The sequence below is a fragment of the Triticum aestivum genome, chromosome 3B (genome assembly GCF_018294505.1).
Source record: "Triticum aestivum cultivar Chinese Spring chromosome 3B, IWGSC CS RefSeq v2.1, whole genome shotgun sequence".
In the NCBI taxonomy this organism is placed as follows: domain Eukaryota; kingdom Viridiplantae; phylum Streptophyta; class Magnoliopsida; order Poales; family Poaceae; genus Triticum; species Triticum aestivum.
Window position 1 is genome coordinate 764,262,584 of NC_057801.1, and position 22,468 is coordinate 764,285,051.

Here is a 22,468-nt window from a genome sequence, read left to right on the forward strand (position 1 = left end):
AAAAGATTTCATTATGTGTGAATACTGTGAAGACCAGCGTGGCCTGTGCGACAAAAATTTCCTTGTTGATGACAGGCGATTTAGCATCAAGCTGGATGAGACCTTCGAATTCGATACAATAAGTCAAAATGACAAGTCTGTTTTCGTAATTAAGCATGACTTATATATGCTTCATTTGTCTGACTTATAATTTTTAATTTTCACTATTCTACTAGCGCATCCCCTGCCATGCAAGTATTTTTGTCTTGGATAAGATAGGTTTCAATGCTATGGAAACTATGGAGGTAAAGAGAGTTTACCTGAAAACTGAGCATGGTTATACTTTCAACGTCAAAGTATACAATGCAAACACGTACACCTATTTTGAATGTAAACTTGGCAAGCACTATGCAAGGCTTATGCATTTGAGGCTGATATGGTTATCACCTTTGATATTCGTCCGGAAGATGATATTGAAGGTAATAGAGACATATGGGTCGATGTGCAGACGCCTTCAGTTATACCATTATGTGAGTTCTTATCAACTATATTTTTGTCTTTGATATTGATTATTCAAAAATAATTGACAACTAATTTCTATTGACAGCTTATTTCCATTCAAGCAAACATGTCCGGTGCTTGGTAGACAGAATCTACTACTGTACCGGAGCTAAACTAAACTGCAAGGAGATAAGTTATTATGTTTCATGGCTTGAGGATCTTCATACTGTCAAGAAAAATTTTCTTCCTGCACTTAGAAATGTTAGTACTCAAAACGTGCGACCAATAGTGATCGTATTGAACTACGGTCACATCTATTTAGGAATGATGGTAAGATTTTTACTATTTGTCCTCAATGCATCTTTTGCATACATAATTTTTTTGCTAAACTTTCATTGCTAAGTATATTAATTAAGTACTATACGATGTTCTTCAACGGGGACTCCCGATGACAGTTGTGCCTCAGGGGATCGAGACTAAAGGTCGCATGTCAATTGTTAGCTTACGGCCAAGATATCCTACATTGCACATGAGTGCATTCAGAATTTCTAGAAGCGATGAATGCTTAATAGTGAAAGATTGGAGGAAAATTGTTAACGATTGCAGAGAAGTACTAGGGGGCAGTAATGAGAAGCCCAGCGCACGATTAGGAGACAGGTTCATCTGCATGCTCTAGTATGACGAATCAGGAGAGCTATACATGTTCTATGCTATTTTACCTGAGAGAGAGCACCAAGAGTGATTTAGCTAGTTCATGCTCTTAGTACTTGTCCTTTCATGTCCGTGTTCTTCGTTCTGAACTTAATCTCAAAGAGTGATTTGCTTTTGTGGTGTTATATATGAACGCTTATAATATCATGACAATCATGTTAAACTTGATGATATTTTTGCTTCTGGTACAAGTGAATGTTTCTTCTTTAAGCTAGTGTTGGTGGTGATTAGATAGCGGTAATGACTATGATGATTAAATAGTGATAATGACGACTACGGTGATTTTTAGCTAGCTAGCTAGAGTATATATATACTCATGTTGATGATATGATGCAACAGTTTTTATAAATATGATGATGATGATGAGTTATTATATCATTTATTGAAAGAAACCGCAGATTAGTTTCAGCTGGATGGATCCTACCTAAGTGATCAAGTATATGCCATATCCATATATATTATACTTGATCACCTGCCATATCAATATATATTATATTTGATCACTTAGCTAGTAGCTAGATCCAATGCATTCAGTCAAAACTAATCCGCGATACTTTCACCTGATGATTTAACAACTCATTATAATGTAAAACAATCATTAAATTAAATTGAAAACATAAAATTATAGAAAAAAAACACCCAAACATTTAGTACCGGTTGGTGTTACCAACCGGTACTAATGTCCTACACGCACCCGGGCCTGGCTCATGCCACGTGGTGGCACTTTAGTGCCGGTTCGTGACGAACCAGTACTAAAGGGAGGGGACCTTTAGTCCCCACTCTTTAGTGCCGGTTGACGAACCGGCACTAAAGGCCGTCACGAACCGGCACTAAAGGCCGGTTCCGCACTAGTGTGAGATGCATGATCTCATGAGACCAAAACAAGATGATCATAATGTAACCATGGTTTGTATCAACAAGGGGTGCTAGACCCCATGAGACCAAACTAGGTGTGCTATATGGAGCGATCGTAGAACACCAACTACTTCAGACATATGATGCAAGAGGAATGCATCAAGAAGGGAGCAAGGAGGTAGCCATGTATTCTCACCTTACGTGTGAGGAAGTGATGCGGGCGAGCACGATCGACATGTAGTAGCTTGTGGGCGGTGCAGATGCTGAGCCGTGCGGCCGGCGACGTATGTAGATGACGGCGAGCGGACGGACGGTGACGACAACGACGAGCGGACGGCCGGCGACGAGTGTGTAGACGATGGCGAGCGGATGGCCGGCGGCGACGATGGTGAGCGGACGGCTGGCGGCAACGAAGCTAGCAACGTATGTATGTGCGTGAGTGATGGATGGATGAATGATCGAGTGGTTGATGAATGACGAGCTAGCAGCAGCAGCGACGGCGTGTGGATGGAAAAATGAGCGACCCGAGAGTAGTCGAGCGACCTGGTATTTATAGGGACGGAGGGAAGCAACGGAGGGCTGGCTGGACGTGCGCCTGCCCACGTTCTGATCGTGGGATCGTGTTCACGAACGTGGGAGCGTGGCTGCCTCCCCCTTTTTTATTTGTTTAATCACTAAATACCCACAATGTCCCATCAGCTGGGCTTAATTAGACCACATAAGAGCAAGTACAACAAGATGACATAAGCAGGCTATAAGGACTAGAATATTATATTTTTGCTTAGTTGGAGGAGAGAGAAGAGAAAGAGAAGAGAAGCGGGCTCTTGGTTAGTAGCTGGCTCTAGCACGAGACCCAAGACGCTTTGTGAGGTTATAAGGTGGGCCAGCTACTAATGAGGTAGTACACATATAAAACTCACTATTGTACATGCCGGCTACAAGGTTGGCTATAGATGACATGGCAACTCCTTATAGCCGGTTGTTGGTTGTATTATTAACCATGCTCTAACGCGTGGGCTTTGGGCGTGCTTGCATGCGATCGGCTGATGGAATAGGATATGCATGCATGTCCGTAGCTATTCCGTATAAGTGCACTTGGTCAGATTTAGACTGTGGGGAAGCTTTTTTTCACCGGCAATGCTACACGTACAAACAGTTTACAAACTTTTACAAGGTGGGTTAGTTTTCATTGGTCAACAGGTGAGCAGGACGGCCCACTCCCTGAAAATCAAAGGGGAGAGATTTGTGATTGGTTGTTAGATGAAAAGAGTTTGTAAAAGCTTGTAAATCTTTGTATGTCTAGCATCTTTGTTTTTTCACTGATATATAGTTCATGATTGACTTGCCGTTTTTTATACACTGTCGCGCGGCATGTCATTTTACGTGAACATTACTGTGCAAATATTTTTTTAGCGATGACAGAATAATGCTCATAAATATGATATAGCATTTTGGCAATATTAGCGTCGTCTATGAAACTTTGAATTTGAGTCAATGTTGGAATTTCGCGGTTGATGATGGCGTATGTGTATGAAAGTCATGTGTCCTCTAATTTATGCGATGATATTGTTCCTTATCTTTTATTTCCAGGTATGTTGTTTTATATTGAGCGGCGCTGCGGGAATTCGTCATGATATTTTTTATCCGCGTATTCGGCAACTCAGTATTTTTTCATTTATGTAAATGATTTTATTTGAATAATATCTATGCGCCATATTTTACTTTTGACTGAAATCGATGTCAACAGAGAACATTCGCATGATGGCGTCTGAAAGGACCAAATCTAATAGACAGCTATGGGTATATTTGACAGAACACTATTCACATTTTTTACATCATTATTCATATCTAGTCACACAACTAATACACATGCATATTGATCTCCTTCTTAATAGTTCAATGAGGTGCGGGAGATGCTCCTACCAAAGGAGCGCATACGAGCACTTCAAGAGGAAATAACGGGATTTTTGCTCGACCAGATCATAGATCCCAAGGGGAATACCATTACCCGCTACCGCGCCCATGAACCACTCCTAATTGTCATCATGCTCCGAAGGCACCAAGGCAAATGTCACTGGCTCTCAAGACAACATGTAGGAGAAATTGTATATATACCTAACTATATATATATACATGTGTGTGTGTGTATATATAATATATATATAGTTACCCATAACGGAATATTATTCTGTTACCCTCGGCCGTATATAGGAGCGATCGGCAAATTCCCAAATTGAGCCCAACAGCCCGAACGGTACCACTCGAGAAAAAAGGACACCCAGCACCAGCCCTTCCCTTATCTCCCGCACCCACGCACCCCACCGTCGCCGCCTCCTTCCACGGAGCCGGCGGCATCCCTGCCTGCGCGCCCCCCTCCTTCCCCAGTGCCGGCGACCTCCATGCCCCGCGCGCCGCCCCTCCCAGCGCGCCGCCCCCTCCTTCCCCCGCGTCGGCGACCTCCATGCCCCGCGCGCCGCCCCCTCCTTCCCCCGCGCCGGCGGCATCCCTGCCCTATGCGCCGCCCCCCTCCTTCCCCCGTGCCGGCGACTTCCCTGCCCCGCGCCGCCCCTTCCCCCTTATCTCGCGTCGAGCGCCTCTCCGCACTGCGCGTCACCCTCCTCCTTCCCCCGTGCTGTCCACCTCCCTCCACCGCACGCCGCCACCCTCCTTCCCCGCGCCAACCGCCTCTCTCCACCGCGCGCCGACCACTTCCCTTCCCCGCGCACCGCACTCCTCCTTCCCCAACGCCCGCCACCTACCTCCATCGTGCACTCCCGACTTCCTCGGGGAGAATCGATTTTAACCCCCCCAGCTCGCGCGCCTTTGATCTTAAGCCCCTCTGTTCGTTTGCCTTTCTCTCAACCCCCAGTTCTGTCTACTTGTTGCTGGTACCCCCCTTTGGCATTGTTAACAACTTTGTTAGTATATAACTAACATATAGAAATAGGAATAGACAAAAGTACCCCTCTATTTGAAAGGCACGTCTCTGTACCTTGTCCGAATTTTCAAACATGCTCCAAAAAATATTTTGGCCAAATAAGAAATGACATGATTTTCTAAAGCTGTGTGCTATGTTTCAGAAAAAATCATGATCTTGCTGTAATCAATAGGCTTCCACACAAACAGACTGGAAATAATATAGGGTCACAATGATTCAATGATAGCATAGAGAATAATTCAGCCATGTTCTACAGGACTTCATGACAGCAAAATAAGTGAGTCTTTACCTCACATACATAGGAAATAAAAGTGAGTCTCTACCTCACTTACAGACCAAATAAAAGTGAGTTTGCATCTCACATACAGAACAATAAAAGTGAGTCTCCACTAACAGCCAAGTTCATCACAGCCACAAACAAGCTCACAGGTCGCTTAATTTCTTCCTCTTAGGTGTCATTTTCTTCTTCTTTCCTTTTGCTGGAGGTTTTGGTGGTGGGGTAGCAGCTTGGCTCCTTGTGACAGGTCCAGGACTAGCTTGAGCTGCAGCTTGGCTTCTTGTGACAGCTCCAGGACTGCTACAAGTGGCATCATTCTTGCTCTTGGTTGGTGTAGATGGAACTGCATTGCTAACGGAAACACCAAACCATGGAGATGGATTCTTTTTCCCCCTACTTTTCCTACAAAAAGAAGCAATTAGAACTATTTTAATGTAAAAGAACCATGGTATTATAGATAGAAAACAGCAACAAGTACTACTATGTACCTTTTCTTTGTTCCATTTTGAGGACAACCAGCTTCTCTATGTCCTATCTCCCCACATTTTTTGCATTTGTTCAAGGATCCTTTCCTTGATCCACCTTCCCACCAACTCTTTATCCTCTGTTTTCTTGTTCTTCCAGCACCTTTCTTCTTGCCTATTGGAATTGGTGGACGCAACACAAAGCCCGTGTCCACGTGTGGCCATTGATTCTTGTCCGTAAGGGGCTCAATTACACCTTCATATGCTGCCCTAAATCTGCTAACTGAGTAGTACTCATGTACATAGTCCTCCATGTTAACAAAGTTGCGAGCTTGCAAGACATTTATGAAGGCTAGTGCATGGTCGCAAGGCTTGCCCGTGTGCTGCCATTGCAGACATGTACACTCATGTGTGAGAGTTTTGACCACATGTATTTCATCCTCTTTGTTAGCATTTTTCACTTCCCCACTCCAATCAGCTGATGCTTTAGCCTTGAGATGACCTAGTCCTCGAGTCTTTGCATTTAGTTGGTGTATGACAAATGGAAGTATTATCCCTGTAAATCTTTCTCCAATCATTCTTCTTTTTCTAAATAGTTCCATAATCATCTCTCTAATCTTGTCAGCTAGCTGAACAATCGGCAAGTCCTTGATTTCTCGCACCCAAGCGTTGAAGCACTCGGCGAGATTATTATTTATGTAGTCACACTTGATGGCAGGGTTGAACATGCACCTCATCCATAACAGACTATGGTAATCCCTAAGGTAAGGATATACTTTCTCAGATGCATCAAATAACTTTGCCATGTGATGTTGATATTCTTCCGGCCTATATGCCCTAGCAGCAGGCCACAACCTTCCAAACACATCACCATGAAAATATTTTTGAAAATTATGCCACATATGCCTAAAGCACTCTTGCTGCTCAGCTTGAGGAAAAACCTTCTTAACAGCATTTTCAAGACCCTTGCAAGCATCAGTACAAACAGCCAATACCGGAGGGTCCCCTATTGCCTTCTTCACTTGATTCATGAACCAAGCCCAATTATCTCCATTTTCAGACTCAATAAAGCCATACGCCACCGGGAACATCCAATTGTGACCATCCAATGCAGTGACTACAGCTAGCTGACCATTCCACTTTCCATTTAAATGAGTTGAATCTATGCTAATATATGGCCTACATCCATTCACAAAACCATCTATGCAAGGCTTGAAAGCGATAAATAGCTTGCTGAAATGCACTTCACCTTCATGTGTGGTCGTATCAATCTCAACAATACTCCCCGGAGACCTCAATTCTATTTCAGCCTTGTAGTTGTACAACATCCTGAAACTTTCTTCCCAACTCCCATATAAGCCGGTTGCTGCCTTTTGTTTGCCTTTCCACACTGTGTGATAGTTAAGTGTGACATGATGCTCATCTTGCAAGTCTTTAAGTATCTTCACAGCACCAACGGTTGGATCCTTCTTCAACATAGCTACTGCCTTGTCGGCAACCCATGATTGAGATGTCATTCTAGTCACTTTTCCACTCGTTGAACTACAAATATGCTCCATTTGGTGCTTCACAACCTACAACAAGAAATGGTACAGATCTGAAGGTTATTACTATGACAAAAAAATGAAGTAAAAAATGAAGCAAGAAACATATGAAGCAAGAAACATATAAAGCACAAAAAGGCAGTTACCATCACACAATTTTCATCCCTTTGCCAACTAGCAGTTAAAGCCCATTTGCAAGGGTCACCTATTATGGATTGACCTTTGCAAAAAGCCCGAAACCTCCCTGGCTCATTTTTTTTGGTTTCATATTCAAACTCTCCATTGACCGCCCACTGTTTTAAAGCCTTTCTAAATTCAACCATGTTAGGATAAGGTGTCCCTATATCCATGGCTGGGTTTCGTTCATCCCAGGCAATAAGTGGCTCCTCTAGAGCCATATCATCAACAACAATATCTGCATCTTTGATATCATGTAGGTCAGACTCCACATCAGGAGTAGAATGAAGCTCAGTTGCTCTCTCATCCGGCTCTGTTTTTAAACCAAGCAGAGCAAACATGGCTTTCTCGTCCGGCGGTTTTTCATCCCCATCATTTTCTGGTTCAATCACAAGGCTTGACCAATCAATAGTAGCACTACCATTTTCTACTTCATTGCCTGAGATCGCCCCCGTGGTTAGGTTTATCACACTGGATTGGTTAGAATCATGCACAGACATTGCATCGATCCTATTCAATATAGACAGAAAAAATCAGAAAATGCACACACCAAAACTCATGCATACATCAATTAGAACAGGGGAATATGATGTTACCTTTTCAGATCCATCACACCCATTAGTCAATCCAGCCCCTCCCACTCAAATCCCATGCAAATCACACACAAAACCTAGGGTTCCACGATTTAGAAACTGTACCAGAAGAAGAAGAGCACAAAATCTGTGAAAAATACAAACGGGAAGAGGTTGCCTTACCTTGGGCCAGCGATGGGAGGCGGCGGATGGGGGAAACGCGGCGGAGTAGGGCGGCGGATGGCGGGCGCAGCGGCTCTGGCGACTGGCGGCTGGTGGCTAGGTCAAGTCGGGAAGGGAAGATAGAATGAAGAACGGGCCAGGCCTCGGGCCTTTGTCTCGTGCGTTTGACGAAAACTGGACGAGGGCAGATTTGGCATTTTCAAATTTGTTAAGTCCAGATTCTTTTCTTATGCGCTAAATGAATAGATAACAGCGCTGGAGGGGCAAGCGAGCCAAAATTAGGCCGCATCGGGGGCTTGAGAGAAAGGCAAATGAATAAAGGGGCTTAAGATCAAAGGCGCGTGAGCTGGGGGGGGGGGTTAAAATCGATTCTCCCGACTTCCTCGTTCATCCTGCTGTCATATCTCGGGCGCTGCCCTCCGGCAACCGGTGATGCTCCTCCCGCCACCACTCGGCCTCCTTCCCGATGTAGCTACGCCGCCGCCGCGTGCAAGAAGTCCATCGCCTCCACCCCAGGCCGTTCAATGCCGTCGTCGTGGACGTGCCCCGCTCTAACACCATGGATTGCGATTGAGCGGCAAACAATGGAACCTGTAGAAGGAGCCTCGGGGTTGAGGACCTCCAGTTCGTCAGTCCAACAAAAGGTTGTAGAAAGTAGAGACTAGTTTGCATTAAGGTTAGCCCCTTTGTTTATTCATCAGTACAAGTTATTTAGTTCCACTTAGATTATGTTCGGTACATTGCTTCTTAGTTTCCAGTGACAACAAATTTTACACATATAACAACTCCACATTTTTTATATGACACAACACTTTGGGTTGGCTAAATTTAGGTGAATGCTCTCTTCTGACTTCAACTGTAACTAAGAATCTTGCTAAATAGGTTGCATTTCGAATCGAGAGTGCTGCTAATTGCTAGTGTCACTGCTTGTTTTCTCGACAAGGAAAAAATAGCTATTGTTGTTCTGAAGTTTTAGGAATTTCAAGGAACTGTTTTAGGAAGAATTAGCTTATTGAGCTACTGTAGATGGCTGGCATTTTTGCCTTGAAGGTGTGTGTGCATTTCATAGTTCACCAATCTTATCTGATTTCACTCACTTCCATTACCATGTTATTTCTAGCATGGCATGTCTAAAAATGCAGAAGTAGTGCCAAAAAAATGTCATTGTGTTATGCATATAAAAGCTTTATAAAAATGCACAAACTGTTGTGTTTTTTGGTAACTCACGGCTGTGTGTAGCTCTTGTATGTCTTCGGGATACTTATGCATACTGTTGTTTGGTACATATCTTCAGTACAAGTTTGGAAGGCCAGGAAGTTCTACAGCTCGCATACACCGAGTTCAGAGATGTTGCACGGAGTGAGCCGACACCGCCGTAAAAAATGGTTTATGAGCATACTGTTGTTTGGTACTTATGCATACTGTTGTAGAAGTGAAAATTGTTGGGTGCATGTGCAGAAAAATTGTCAGTTCAGTTTTCAAAATTCTGTAAGTTTTTTTTTATTTTACAAAATTCTGTAAGTTTCTCGTGTGTGCTGCTACAAATCTGAACTATTTGTCTAGACATTCTAGTACTGATGCAATCGCCTAAAATAAGTTCAAGAAAAAATCAGTAAGTTTGGTGCGTGTGCTGCTACAAATCTTAAATTCTTCTTGAGTCATTCTAGTACTGGAATCTCTTTTAGTCTGTAGCATAGAGAATATTTTTATGCTCATTCGTTCATAGTATGAAGCTCATTTATAGTTTCTTTTCTCATTCTGTTAATTAAGAAAATGCTTATTGACCTTGAAGCATAAACCTCTCAGCAAATGTAACATTCTGCTGATATTCTAATAACCGGTTAGCTGTCGTAGTGGGACAAGGTCATCATCTTGAGGAGGTCAGTGAGGTCAGTGATACCATGCACCCTGAAACGATGGCCCTACACCAGACTGTATGTGTAACTTGGGCTATGGGATGCAGGCTGGTACCGCTTGAAACGGATGCGACTAACCTGTAGAAAGCATTACAGCAAGTGATTTAGGAGATGAATGTGTATGTTGCTGCACTACTGTGCTTGTTGTTTTTATAATGTTGATTGTTGTCAAATTTTTGTTGCTAAAAATGTTGCTATTGTCCATTTTGAGGTTCAAATGCTGATGATTTTTATTGTGTTCATGTGGGTGCTTGAACACGATTCAAATGCTTTTATGAACAAGTTATCATGTATGTCTTGCATGTGTAGCTCGTAAAACATACACTCTGTACAAAAAGAAAAACACACTAGGTCTACTAGTTCACTGTCTATTTATATTATCAGTTCAAAAATAAGCACATATAGAAGTTCGATTTGTGTTATTGAATCAGTTTGGTTCATCGGTTGTATTGTATGACAATTTTCTACATGGGTTTTTTTTGCATCAGTTCGACAAAAAAGTGTACAATAGTTCAAACTCTGAGAGCTATTAAGTTTTATTTTTTTAGAATGGGAGTTGTATGTTTACTCTCTGCATGTACAGTGCATTTTGTATTCCTGGTCGTTGTAGTTATTTTTTGTTAATAAAAAGGAATTTATGTATTTTTTGAATCATTCCTCCACTTCCACCAGAAGAAAAGTGATTTAGACTCTTTATTGCAATCAGTTAGTTGACTATCTTACTTCAACTAGTTAACCGTCTTGATTCACATTTCTTGCTTTCCAGGGTCAACGACGGTCAACGACACTCCTCAACTCTATTCCCGTTCGTCACCCAGCTCAACAGTCCACCTCGGTGCTCCACCACTGGTCCCTTGAAGAGCTGGCTGCAAGCCGTCCATTGCTCCGCCCCTAGATGCTGCCATGTGGTGGTTGGCCGTCTCACTCCAATGCACCTCCCTATTTTTGTGCACTGGTCTCTCTCAAGACTGGAAGTTATCCCTGATGTACTCAACACAAGTTCAACATCATCATCTAAAAAGGTTCGACGATATCATCATGAGGAATTCAGATATTCAAAAGGTTCATATAAGAAACCACATAAAAATACAGAGAACAAGAAAAGATTCAAAAATATGTGGCTGCTGCATTGGAGTTACTCTGACCCATGCAAAAATAAATTGCAGGAAGCAAAAAAGAAAATCTATTTACTCAGGGATGCAGACAAATTTCCGGAGCACAATAGACTCATCGGCGCATCAGCGACCATTCATTCAACAACAGTTCAATTACAAAAAGAACATCAGTTCAAGAAAATATATGCAAGAGGTTTGGGAGCCAAACAACTGATATTTTGTTGTGTTCTAATTTTTTGGGTGCATGATTGAACAAGCGGAAAAAAATGATGTATCATATATATTCTGTTCTTGTAGGAGGTTCAAAGATGGTCATGTAGCAAGTTAAGAGTTTTGTTTCATCAGAAAATGTGTTCTTTTGGTCAGGATTTTGCATGATTGATAGCCATAAGTGGCAGCCGGCGAGCAGTTCAAGCTGTTTGTTTGATAGCCATAAGGGATGCTCATCATTTTCCACATCCATCTCGACTGAATTATGTTAGCCTTTTTCAGTTCATCTTTGAAATTTTGGTCCATTTCTTTTTGCAGGATGCGTCGAAAAATAAAATAAAAGGCAACAGCTCAAAAATAGATGAATATTGGAAGTCTGCTGCTATCTTGAGGTCTGTTACCCTTCAACTTATAGACATATATGCTTAGTTATTTTTGTGTAACATAGATTTACCGTGGACGTTCATGCTCCTTCACTTGTGTATATTCAGTTCAACATTTGGTGATTCTTCAAGTCCCCTTAGTCGGCATTTTCAGTTCATCTTGCAGGTGATGGAGCTCCCTTTCAGTTCATCTTGCAGGTGTTTTGGGCAGTACAAAATACATCACCATAGTTAGTACAGCAAGGATGGCTTGGTAGTCGCTGGGATTCCCTGCAGTGGCCAAATCCCGGCGCCGCTCGTGATCTCTGCCTCCATCAGCTCCACCTCGCCGTAGCAATCAGTCCAGAGGAGGAGGTGTAGCTAGTCCACCTGGTCCACCCGATTTTTCTTTCAACATTTTCTTTGTGATGCATGCTCGCTGATGGATCAACAACTATTTATTGATATGGAGATGTGCTCCTGCTTTTTTTGAAAAACAAGATGCCTTTGCATACTTCAAAGTTGCTGCTTGCTCCCACCTGTCAATTGCGCAAGTTCAGTGGGTGTCGTTGAGCATGTTCAGAAGTATGCCCTTTGTGCAAAAGTGTGAATTTTTGTCAGTATTTTGTATATTTCATAGCAGAGGCTTCATGTGATCTTGTGGACCTTTATAGATGTACTGTCATTACACTTTTTAGGCCCTATAGTTCATTATATCATATATGTGTGGCCATTCAGTATGTATTACATAATGAGTTCTTAAAAAAGAAGAACACATAAATAGTTTTATCAGTTCGATAGTGCTCTCTCCTGCTTATTTTGGTTGATGTCCACAAATTGACAAACAAATGTGTTAGAAATGTTCTATTATTACTGGCATATAAGTACAAAAAAAGTTGAACATGAGGTACTACATTGGCTTTGAAAAAATGTTAAATAAAAACGAAAATTCAAAAAAGTTAAGTTCAAGTGGTAAAATAAGAGAAGTCCAGAACATCCTCGCAAAACAAAGTTGAGTTCAAAAAATGAAACACACAACATTTTCTTTTTGTTAGAAGTATTATTCAGTTCAACGATATAAACCATGCAAGTTCGGGGACGCAAATACCGTAAACTGTTGAAAAGCTACGAGGAAAATTATACCCAAAAAACAGAGTAAAGTATAATATGTGAAAATACGCTCAGTACAAAATTATACAGACATCCGTTCAAATATTCTTTTTTCGGAACCATTCAAAACTACTGTGAATAATACATCAGTATAAACACACACAAAAGATCAGTACGGGTACTCTGTTTTTTGGACGGGAAAACAACACGATGGGTCTCACCGTAATCAAAATTACTCTTCAACAGTTGCGATTTTGAGAAAACATTCAACATGATTAAGTTTCGTATTTTTGATATCTATCCAACCGTATATTATTTGCCTCATTTCGACAAACTTTTAAAAAAATCGCGTATGAAATCAAATTAGACCATATTCGAATTCGTTTTTAAACCATAAGGAATTAGAAAAACATTTCAACACAAAAAAGTTGCGCATTTTTCATAGCTTTCCAACGCCTTATTATTTGCGTCAATCCGACAAACCGTTTGCAAAAAATCGCGAAAATACGTTTTGCCCAGAAGTTTGCCGATTTCCAAATTACTTTTAAATCGTATAGAATTAGAAAAAACCAATAGATATATGGAATATGCGGATTTTCACAAGCTTTCCAACGCCATCTTATTTGCTCAATTCCGACAAACCATTTGAAAATTGAGTCCCAAATACGATTGGCACTTTCGGTTTTGAAAAAAACGGTTTTTACCAAACTGCTCTTAAACCATAATTATTTTGCAAAAACGTTCAATATACTTGAATTATAGTTGTCAACAGCTTTCCAACGATATATTACACGCCCCGTTCCGACAAAAAAATTGCAAAAAAAATTTGAACTAAAGAAGACGATCTATTAAACAAATTGAAAGCATTAGTTCAACCGCTCGAAAATCATCAGTACAACCGCCTGAAACCGTCAGTTCAAAAAGGGTAACAGAATAATATTCTGTTACACGTAACAGAATAGCCCATAATATATATATATATATATATATATATATATATATATATATATATATATATATATATACACACACACTCGGGGACCCCGGCGCAAGAGAAAAGCGTTCATGGGGCCACATTGGCAGGCGAAAAGTCAAGCCACCCGTCCAAATTCGCCTCCTACCCCCCGCGCTCGGCCGGCACCCTGCGCCACCCTGCCGATCCCGGTGTCGTCCACCGCCCGCCGCAGCTAGGTAGACCATCTCCCGCCAGGAAAAAGAAGGGGTTTCGCCGAGGCAGCCTCTTCATCACCGCCCGGGCTACTTTTCCGGCGTTCCGGCCGCGCAGGGTCTATACACCGGCAGGCTTGCGCCTACCTCGCCCGCAAGGTGTTCGGTGAATTGCCCGGCCCGGCGATGGACTCCAAAGATGAGGAGGCGCTCGCGGCGTTGTTGTAGGAGGAAGCCGAAGCCGACGTCCAGGAGCAGGAGCATCCATGGTGCTCGCCGCCCTCGCCGGCCTGCTCATGAGCAGTGAAAAGCCGCGGCGAAGTGGCTCGGCGCTTGGGCGAGTGAAAGCAAAGAACCGGTATCGTCTGGAAGGTTACTGCATGATCTACTCGGACTAATTCACCGACGCTCCATTGCACGGTGAGAAAACATTTCGGCGCCGTTATCGGATGAGCCAAAAGCTTTTCCTCAGGATTGTGAATTCCATCCGGGAGTTCGACAGTTACTTCAAGTGCAAGATGGATTGCACCGGCATACTTGGATTTACCTCGATCCAGAAGTGCACGACAGCTATGAGGATGCTTGCATACGGAGCTCCCGGTGATTCACTCGACGACTATGGGCGCACGGCCGAGTCCACCACCATTGAGTGTTTCTACAAGTTCTGCAGGGTAGTGGTGGCCGTGTTTAGACTGCAGTACTTGCGAACACCCAATGCGGAAGACACTGCTCGGATCCTAGCATAGAATGAAGCAAGAGGATTTCCTGGGATGCTTGGAAGCATCGACTGCATGCATTGGAAATGGAAGAACTGTCCATTTGCTTGGCAGGGGTTGTACAAAGGCGCCAAAAGAGGTTGCAGTGTGGTACTTGAGGCAGTGACCACACAGGACCTCTGGATTTGGCACTCTTTCTTTGGGATGCCAAGAACTCACAATGACATCAACGTCATGTAGTGCTCCCCAGTCTTTGCCAAGCTTGTTGAAGGTCCTCCAGTGAACTTCGAGGTCAATGGGTGGCAGTACTACAAGGGGTACTATCTAGCTGATGGCATCTATCCGAGATGGTCGACATTTGTGAAGACCATCTCAAACTCTGTGCCAGGAGGAAAGAACGCCTGGTTTGCGAAGGTTCAGGAGGCTTGCAGGAAGGATGTCGAGCGGGCATTTGGTGTGCTCCAATCTCGATTTGTTGTTGTCCGGTTCCCTGCTCTGACCTGGTCGAAAGGTCAAATGTGGAAGATCATGACTATTGTGTTATCTTGCACAACATGATCATTGAGAGCGAGTAGGAAGAGCGAGTGTTTGACACTGAACCATATTACAAGTAGGGTCCTCTTGCCCAAGTTGATCACCAGCTACCGGCAAACTGGACTGACTACCTCAATATGCGTCAGGAGATCCGAGACCCACGGGTGCATCAAGAACTGCAACACGATCTGGTGGAGCACCTATGGAGGCTCAAGGGCGAGGGCGGGAATGACGTGTGATGAAACTTGATTTTTTATTTGTTAAACTATATAATTTGTATTGAACTATTTGATCTATGTGATGAAACACACCGAAACACGCCAAACCATGCCGAACTATGTGACGAACTAATTGATTTTTATTTGTATGCGAAAATTCACGCTGAAACACGTCGAACCGCGCCGAATATGGGCCGATTCACGCAGATACCGGGCCGTTTTTGGACATAATTGGGCCGAACACTAGGCCAAAATCGGCGCCGGGGGCGACCTGGGAGGCAACGGCTGGGTGTCGAACTGCCCCCAGCGCCGAGTTTATCGTCGGCTCACCCCATGCCGCTCTTTTTCGGCGCCCTGGGGGGCCGAACGGCTGGAGATTCTCTTACCAACCGGTACTAAAGGGCTCCCCGCCCCCGGTGCTGGTACGTGCCACATCGGGGCCCTTTAGCGGCGGTTCGTGCAGAACCGGTACTAAAGAGGGGACCTTTAGTCCCCACCCTTTAGTGCCGATTACAGAACCGGCACTAAAGGGCCTTACGAATCGGTGCTATAGCCCGATTCTGCACTAATGAGAGATGTGAGGCTGGCAGGTAGGACCTAGTCCACCTCAGCAAGTCAACACATTGACTAGGACTAGTTTTGGCCACATTAGCCCGATAGACGTGTCACACCCGTCAGTAACACTATTAGACGTGGCTTATTTCCGAATTAATGCAATTTGTTACTCACGTTGTAGAGTTGATGGTTTTTTGTGATTTTCGGCAAACGCGATGGTTTAGGAGTGTACCCTAACCACAAATGTAGTGGTTTTGAGCAATTTACTCATTCAGGTTACAGGAACCAATTCAGAGATGTGTCTTTTTTTCTCTTTCTTTCAGAATTCACTCTTATGTCTATCTAGCCAGTCCCTGTGCTGATGTAAGAAAAAAAGCCAGTCCTTGTGTTGGGCTAAGCTCCTTTCCTCTGCATTCAGTTAGGCTTCTTTTCTCTGTCTCCTCTTCTCTTCACCTTCAGCGCCTGCCCGGTGTGGCTGGTGTTACAGGCGCGTTTTAGGGCTATTTGGCGACCTGCGCAGCAGAAAACGATGAAACGCACAGCCGCTGGCGGCGGTATGAGTTCCCACTACGTGTATTCTGGGCTGGCCCATGTAAGGGCTGGGCGTCCCTCTTATTTTCGTTTTTCTTCTTTCTTTTTTATTTTGTGTTTCATTTTCTTTCTATTTTTTTTACTTTGTGAACTGTTTACAAATATCAAATCCAATTTTATTGCAGGATTTCTATTTGAAAAATGTTCTGAATTTTAAAAAATATCTGATATTTCATAAAATGTTCATAAATTGGAAAAAAAATGTTCAAGATTTCAAACAAATTCACGAATACAAAAACATGTCCGTGAATACAAAAACTGTTCAAAAATTAGGAAAATATTTTTGAATCAATAAAATGTTTGTGAATTCGAAAATGTTCGTGAATTCATAAATAATGTTTGCAATTCCAAAAAAAATGTTCGTGATTTTGATTTTTTTTCATAATTTTAAAATTGTTCACGAATTTGAGACTCTTTTGTGAATTTAAAGAATGTTCATTAAATTCCAAAAAAATCATGAATTCAAAAATGTTTTCAATTCAAAAAAGTGTTCGCAAATTAAAAAAAAACATGAATTCATAATTTGTTTGTGAATTCACAAAATATTTATGATGCCAAAAAATGTTCGTGAATTTGAAACATGCTCGTGATTTTGAAAAAAGTGAATAACTGTATTTGTATTCTGAATCGCTTCTGATAAATTTGATAATTTTTTGGCCCACAATTTTAAATTTAGTAGTAATGGCCTTTGCACTATTCACTTCATTGACAGAATGATGCGAAATGTTCTTGACAACCTGTTGAAAATCTGGGTGATCAAGCCAATAGTGCTCAAATATGAATAAGTTTCACTTGGGTATAGAACTGCCAATTTGTACATATGGAATATGATCAAAAGTGGTCTTGGCTAGGGAGATAGCCAAATTATTTGGGTACGAAGGGTCAAAGCTTCTATGGGAAAATCCATTCCAAACGCGAAAGAAGAGAAATATCTTGCATATAGCTCCATCTATAATTTTTTTCTTTATAAGGAGCTCACTGAAGTGACTGGTGGCTTCACTAAAGTGCATCATATCTTGTGTGTCCCATCCTCCCTTCTTTGTTCCTATTTTCAGGATATCTAATGAAGTTAATGTCTGATTCAGTTCTGATCATCTGGCATTGTAATGCTTTGAAATCAATCAATGAAATTTTTCTTGCTGACAAAGGCTATAAACGTTGGTTAATATCCATGAATCACCATTGTGGATTGAAGTAAATGAAACAGACAGGAAAAATTATTTTGGAATATTTTTCCCTTATGAATATATTATCATTCTAGACGATGAGCAATCCTCCCGAGTCCCCCACAGAGGGCAGATATTCAACTTATTAGTCTTCTAAGACAGAAGTTCTTTTAAGCATCTGTGATCAAAGAAATCTCTTTTTGTTTCTTGAAGATAAAGGACAGTGCATCCTATTTCCTCAATCTTGTTAGTGCAACTCACTTTTTATCAGAATTAATACTTCTGATATTCAAATTTAGGATTTTCTAGTCCCTATTCATGACAATATCTATAGCACACACAATAGACAATATGATACCCAGGTATATCCCAGGCACTGCAACCAACAGCAAAACTGAGCAACTGACCATAATGTAACTCTGTCCTGACATAACCCACACTACATCCGCGCAATAACCTCTAACATAATATTGTCCTGTCTGACACTACAGTTCATCCACTTAAACATAAGGTAAACATATGGTCTTAAGAGTATCACATCCATGATAACACAAAAGGCAGCTGAAACTAGCTGGACTTAAGCTCTATTATGAACTCTGAGCTCTTTGCTTCAGTGCTCCACTCTTCTGGCCTTACCCAAAACTCCTTTTACTACTTCTGTTTACTGAATCATGTGGCCAGCTTTCCTTCAGATGCGCATTTCCTGGAGAGAGAGTATAGTGAGATAGAAAGATGATGCAATGGACTGCAACCCAAACATAATTAGATTTGAGCTCATAACTCCTAAATTATTACAGGGAATTTCTGATAGCCAGAATCTTTTGGCAAACAATTCTTGGGTTAAAACAATGCTTGATGCAGTAATTCACCAAGCCAAAAGTTGGTGCCAATGGTAGGAAATATGTTATACTTCACCTCTTGTAAAGGGATTTGTGAATGATATGGACATTCATCACATACTTCTTCTTGTTTCTTAGTAGCTCAAAGAGGCAGGCATCTCCGAGCGTCAAGTTGTTGCCACGCGCAAAATGCTTCCATCCTCTCATGAGCCTTTTGTTTTTGTTCTTCTTAACACGACAACGCACTTCCCACTTCTTGCCATGGCGCTGAAGGGTCAGCATTTGTTCCTTAAATGGAAGGTATACTTCAGCATATTTTCTTGATATATCCTGGTAAAGGGAGAAAGGGTCTTCTTTAGTAATGCTAATTCGAAACAAACAGCATGGTGTAGTGGACTATCTGCACGTCCATGCTACTATCATTATGTAGTCTAGTAGCAAAGTTCTTTCAGTTTCAATCTGCTCCACCTAGAATTTTCTATCCCAATGACTCAAAAACAACTTCAATCAATATGCAGAATAAGCCAACAACACTTGGGTAAGACATACATTGTTTCTGTAAGTAAAATGCAAAGATAAACAGCCAGCTTGACCGGTCATTAACAATACAGTATCCATTCAAGAACAGAGATTTTAACTCACAAGGCTACGGGTTGCTCCGTAAATACTGCTCTTCCTTATGACACACCCATAAATGGGGATTTCGGAATTAATAGCTCTGAGTTTTTCTTTAAGTTGCTTCTTCTGCACCTCATTTAGATTCAAGAGGGTGCCATTTGCGAGGATACAACCTGGCAGGGAATGATCATCTTCTGAAGATGAAATACCTCCTAAACAAAGAAAATAAAAGTCATATATGAAGTTCTATGGGGCATAATATATGGCAGGTTTGACATTGTGAATCATAACCTGCTGAATCTGAAGCAGAGCTCGACGAGCTGACATTGATGATATCATTCCCCTGCCTTGAGGTATCCTTGCTTGGCCTAATTTGTCTTCCACTATGTGGAAATTTCATGGGAAGATCATGACAAGTGTTTACAAAGCCAGCAGTGTTTCCCCACCATTCTTTACCAGGAGCAGCATTTTTCTTGAGATTGCATGCCTGAATTTTCTCGCAACCGCTCGGCCCAAAGATCAAAACCTTCAGTTGAGAGTGGCCATCATACTTGAACACAAGAAAGTCCCCCGTTCTCAAGTCATGGGCACGAGCAAACGCCTTCCATCCCGAATCAAGGACTAGTTTCTCCAAATTCTTGGTAATCTGAACATCAAAAGTGTAACCATGGCGTGATGCTAGCTTAATAGTTCGTCCTGTTTGCCACCTGAAATGTTGGACAAACCTATCTGGTATGACCTGTAGGAAACAAGGTAAAACACACTGTGTCAGGAGACACTTAAATTTTCTGCTATATTTCAGATGTGAAACAGAGTAACATGAGAGAACAGAGAGTTGCCCAGATCTGACCGAATTAAGTAATGCAGTTTCGCTCCTAGAAGTTCCCTTTTTGTTTCCGTAGAAAGGTACTCCCTCGGTCCCATAATATAAGAACATTTTTGACACTAGTGTAGTGTCAAAAACGTTCTTATATTATGGGACAGAGGGAGTAGAACATAATCCAGCTGAAAATAAATTACCCTAGGAGGCTAGAACAGAGCTGAACTGAAAATAGCTTACCATTTTCTCATGGAAGTCGCCAATCATAACCTTGAAGAAATGCTTATCTTGCTCGTCTGGGTGGTTCCAGTAGCGATGTTCATCCAGCTCCTTGCGTTTCTTCCATGGCTTGCTCATCTCCTAACCACGGAATGGATCTACAACAAAAACGAATCGTGCCTAAATATTTTAGCTAAAAATGTACCAACTCAAAGTTGAAGAAAACATGTCGGAAAAAAGAGGAAATTGGAGCTAACAGGGAGAAGGTAAAACAAAGAGCTCCTCTATTTTATAGGGCTTGCAGTATTTCAGAGGGAGGGAGAGAAGAGTTGAATCATACCAGTGATTATCGGAGATTCAGAGAGAGAGAGAGAGAGAGAGAGAGAGAGGGAGGGAGGGAGACTGGAGAACGCTCCAAAGAGTGGAGAAAGCCAAACGTCAGAGACTAGGCAAGTAGACGATCCAGCGCCTCTCTGACTTCTAGATGTCCACTAGTAGGTGTGCCTGTCGTTTCAAAAAAAAAAGTAGGTGTGCCTGTAAGAGGCGACAAGACTTGACAAGGGATGCGTTGGGGAGAGTGCATGAGGGGGTGACCGGATGAGGTTGCGTGTGAGTATCCTTTTACAATTCAGAAATTTTGTGATAAATATTTGAATATTTTAAAATAATAAATGAACATGTTTTTAGGTTGCGTAGCAAGTTATTTCATTTGTAAGTACTCCCTCTGTTTTTATTTACTCTGCATATTAGAGTTACTGAAGTCAAACTTTGTAAAGTTTGATCAAATATATATAAAATAATATAAATATTTACCATAAAAAGTTTATATGATGTGAAAGTACATTCAACAATGAATCTAATGGTATTGTATATGTTAATATTTTTGTCTATAAATTTTGTCAAAGTTTGAAGAGCTTGACTTTGACCAAAGTTAATATGCGGAGTAAATAAAAACTGAGGGAGTACAATATACATTTATAACACGCGAATATTTAAAAGTTATTTTTATTTCTGGGATTATAATTTAAATACTCTCTACAAATTTATATAAAAAGCCAACGAGTGCAAAATGCGCCGCACAGACTGCATGTTCATTTCAGCTCGCGCCTTTGTTCTAATATATTAAGAGGTAATTATTCATTTTAGACATCAACGTGTGTAGGTGGCCGTGGATTTTGAAAGAGGAATGCTATACAGACTATAGTGTACGGATGATTTATGGACGGCGTGTCGCTGGAGTCTTTCATCATGTCCGCTATGTACATATGTACAGGATGACCATTGGATTGGCTGTCGTTCAAGAATTGTCCCGTGAATTGTCGTCCACGAAGGAGTTCCGGGTTTGAAACCTGGTGCCCACACTATTTCGTCCTAATTTTCGGTTTGTATTGACATGCGGAACACACCAAGAGTTGGCATTTCTCCGCAAATAAAACAAAGTAGTTTTTTTTTGTAAAAACGCGTTGGGCCGAGCACCAACTATCACTCACATTGGAGCGGTCCAGTTCATTGGATTGACCTTGTTTGATAGCCGATTTTTGGTTGGATGCCTCTTTGGGTCTTTTTATGTTGGTATAGATATGTATAGAGTTGATCGCTAAAAAAATTGTGGGACAAAAGTAAACCAGTTAGAAATCAATTTGTCATGTGTTATTGGGCCGTGAATCTTGTTGGGACATACACACGATAAGACAAACTGAGGCACAACCATAACTAGTAGAATGCCCGTGGGTTGTTACGAGCTACAATGCATACAAATGATTAAGGCTGTCTCCAATGTCGAAGCTCACTTCTCCCTCACGCGTTCGGCCGTATTCAAACGGGTGCCCAGCTGACTCCTCAAATTCAACCCTCCCCCCCCCCCCCCCCCCCCAAAAATCCAACTCATATGTGTGAAAGAAATGTAGTTGTCCGGACTATTCATCATGTTATCTCCAACACGTTGTTCCAACACAAGAACTCCACCATACAACACACCCTTCCCACTCGGTTTCCCTATAGCGGGACTTTTTTGCTGGAACCTTGTCCACTAAAACCAGATGCCACATGTAGATTATAGGATGCAACTCAATTGTATTCATGGGAGTCTATTACAATATATACAGGGGATG

The 22,468-nt window shown here is 41.9% G+C and overlaps 2 protein-coding genes across 3 annotated transcripts; one reads left to right on the forward strand and one right to left on the reverse strand.

Annotated features, from left to right (window-relative positions):
* Nucleotides 1–4,294: 4,294 nt before the first annotated feature.
* LOC123072279 (uncharacterized) lies at nt 4,295–12,342 on the forward strand. Its single transcript, XM_044495847.1, has 8 exons — nt 4,295–4,828; nt 8,584–8,712; nt 8,757–8,845; nt 9,496–9,560; nt 10,884–11,139; nt 11,284–11,425; nt 11,530–11,834; nt 11,992–12,342. The coding sequence occupies exons 2-7, from the start codon at nt 8,634–8,636 to the stop codon at nt 11,550–11,552; spliced, it is 654 nt and encodes a 217-aa protein (XP_044351782.1). The 5' UTR covers nt 4,295–4,828; nt 8,584–8,633; the 3' UTR covers nt 11,553–11,834; nt 11,992–12,342.
* Nucleotides 12,343–18,242: 5,900 nt separating this feature from the next.
* LOC123066420 (putative B3 domain-containing protein Os03g0621600) lies at nt 18,243–20,841 on the reverse strand. 2 transcript variants are annotated; one of them, XM_044489507.1, is made up of 6 exons: nt 20,698–20,841; nt 20,379–20,515; nt 19,610–20,057; nt 19,343–19,530; nt 18,777–19,030; nt 18,243–18,564 (listed from the first exon to the last, which is right to left on the reverse strand). In XM_044489507.1, the coding sequence occupies exons 2-6, from the start codon at nt 20,493–20,495 to the stop codon at nt 18,531–18,533; spliced, it is 1,041 nt and encodes a 346-aa protein (XP_044345442.1). In that variant the 5' UTR covers nt 20,496–20,515; nt 20,698–20,841; the 3' UTR covers nt 18,243–18,530. The 2 variants fall into 2 exon arrangements, with proteins under 2 accessions (XP_044345442.1, XP_044345443.1); XM_044489508.1 differs by lacking the exon at nt 18,243–18,564 and having other exon boundaries at nt 18,773–19,030.
* Nucleotides 20,842–22,468: the final 1,627 nt, after the last annotated feature.

Bases quoted from the DNA above. Each gene is read 5' to 3' on its own strand.
- LOC123066420 (XM_044489507.1), bottom strand. From the start codon at position 20,495: ATGAGCAAGCCATGGAAGAAACGCAAGGAGCTGGATGAACATCGCTAC. The intron at 20,058-20,378 runs GTAAGCTATTTT...TGTTTCCTACAG, and splicing joins GCGACTTCCATGAGAAAATG to GTCATACCAGATAGGTTTGT. The intron at 19,031-19,342 runs GTGAGTTAAAAT...TCCCTTTACCAG, and splicing joins ACGGAGCAACCCGTAGCCTT to GATATATCAAGAAAATATGC.
- LOC123072279 (XM_044495847.1), top strand. From the start codon at position 8,634: ATGCTCCTCCCGCCACCACTCGGCCTCCTTCCCGATGTAGCTACGCCG. The intron at 8,846-9,495 runs GTTGTAGAAAGT...ACATATCTTCAG, and splicing joins GTTCGTCAGTCCAACAAAAG to TACAAGTTTGGAAGGCCAGG. The intron at 9,561-10,883 runs GTGAGCCGACAC...CTTGCTTTCCAG, and splicing joins GTTCAGAGATGTTGCACGGA to GGTCAACGACGGTCAACGAC.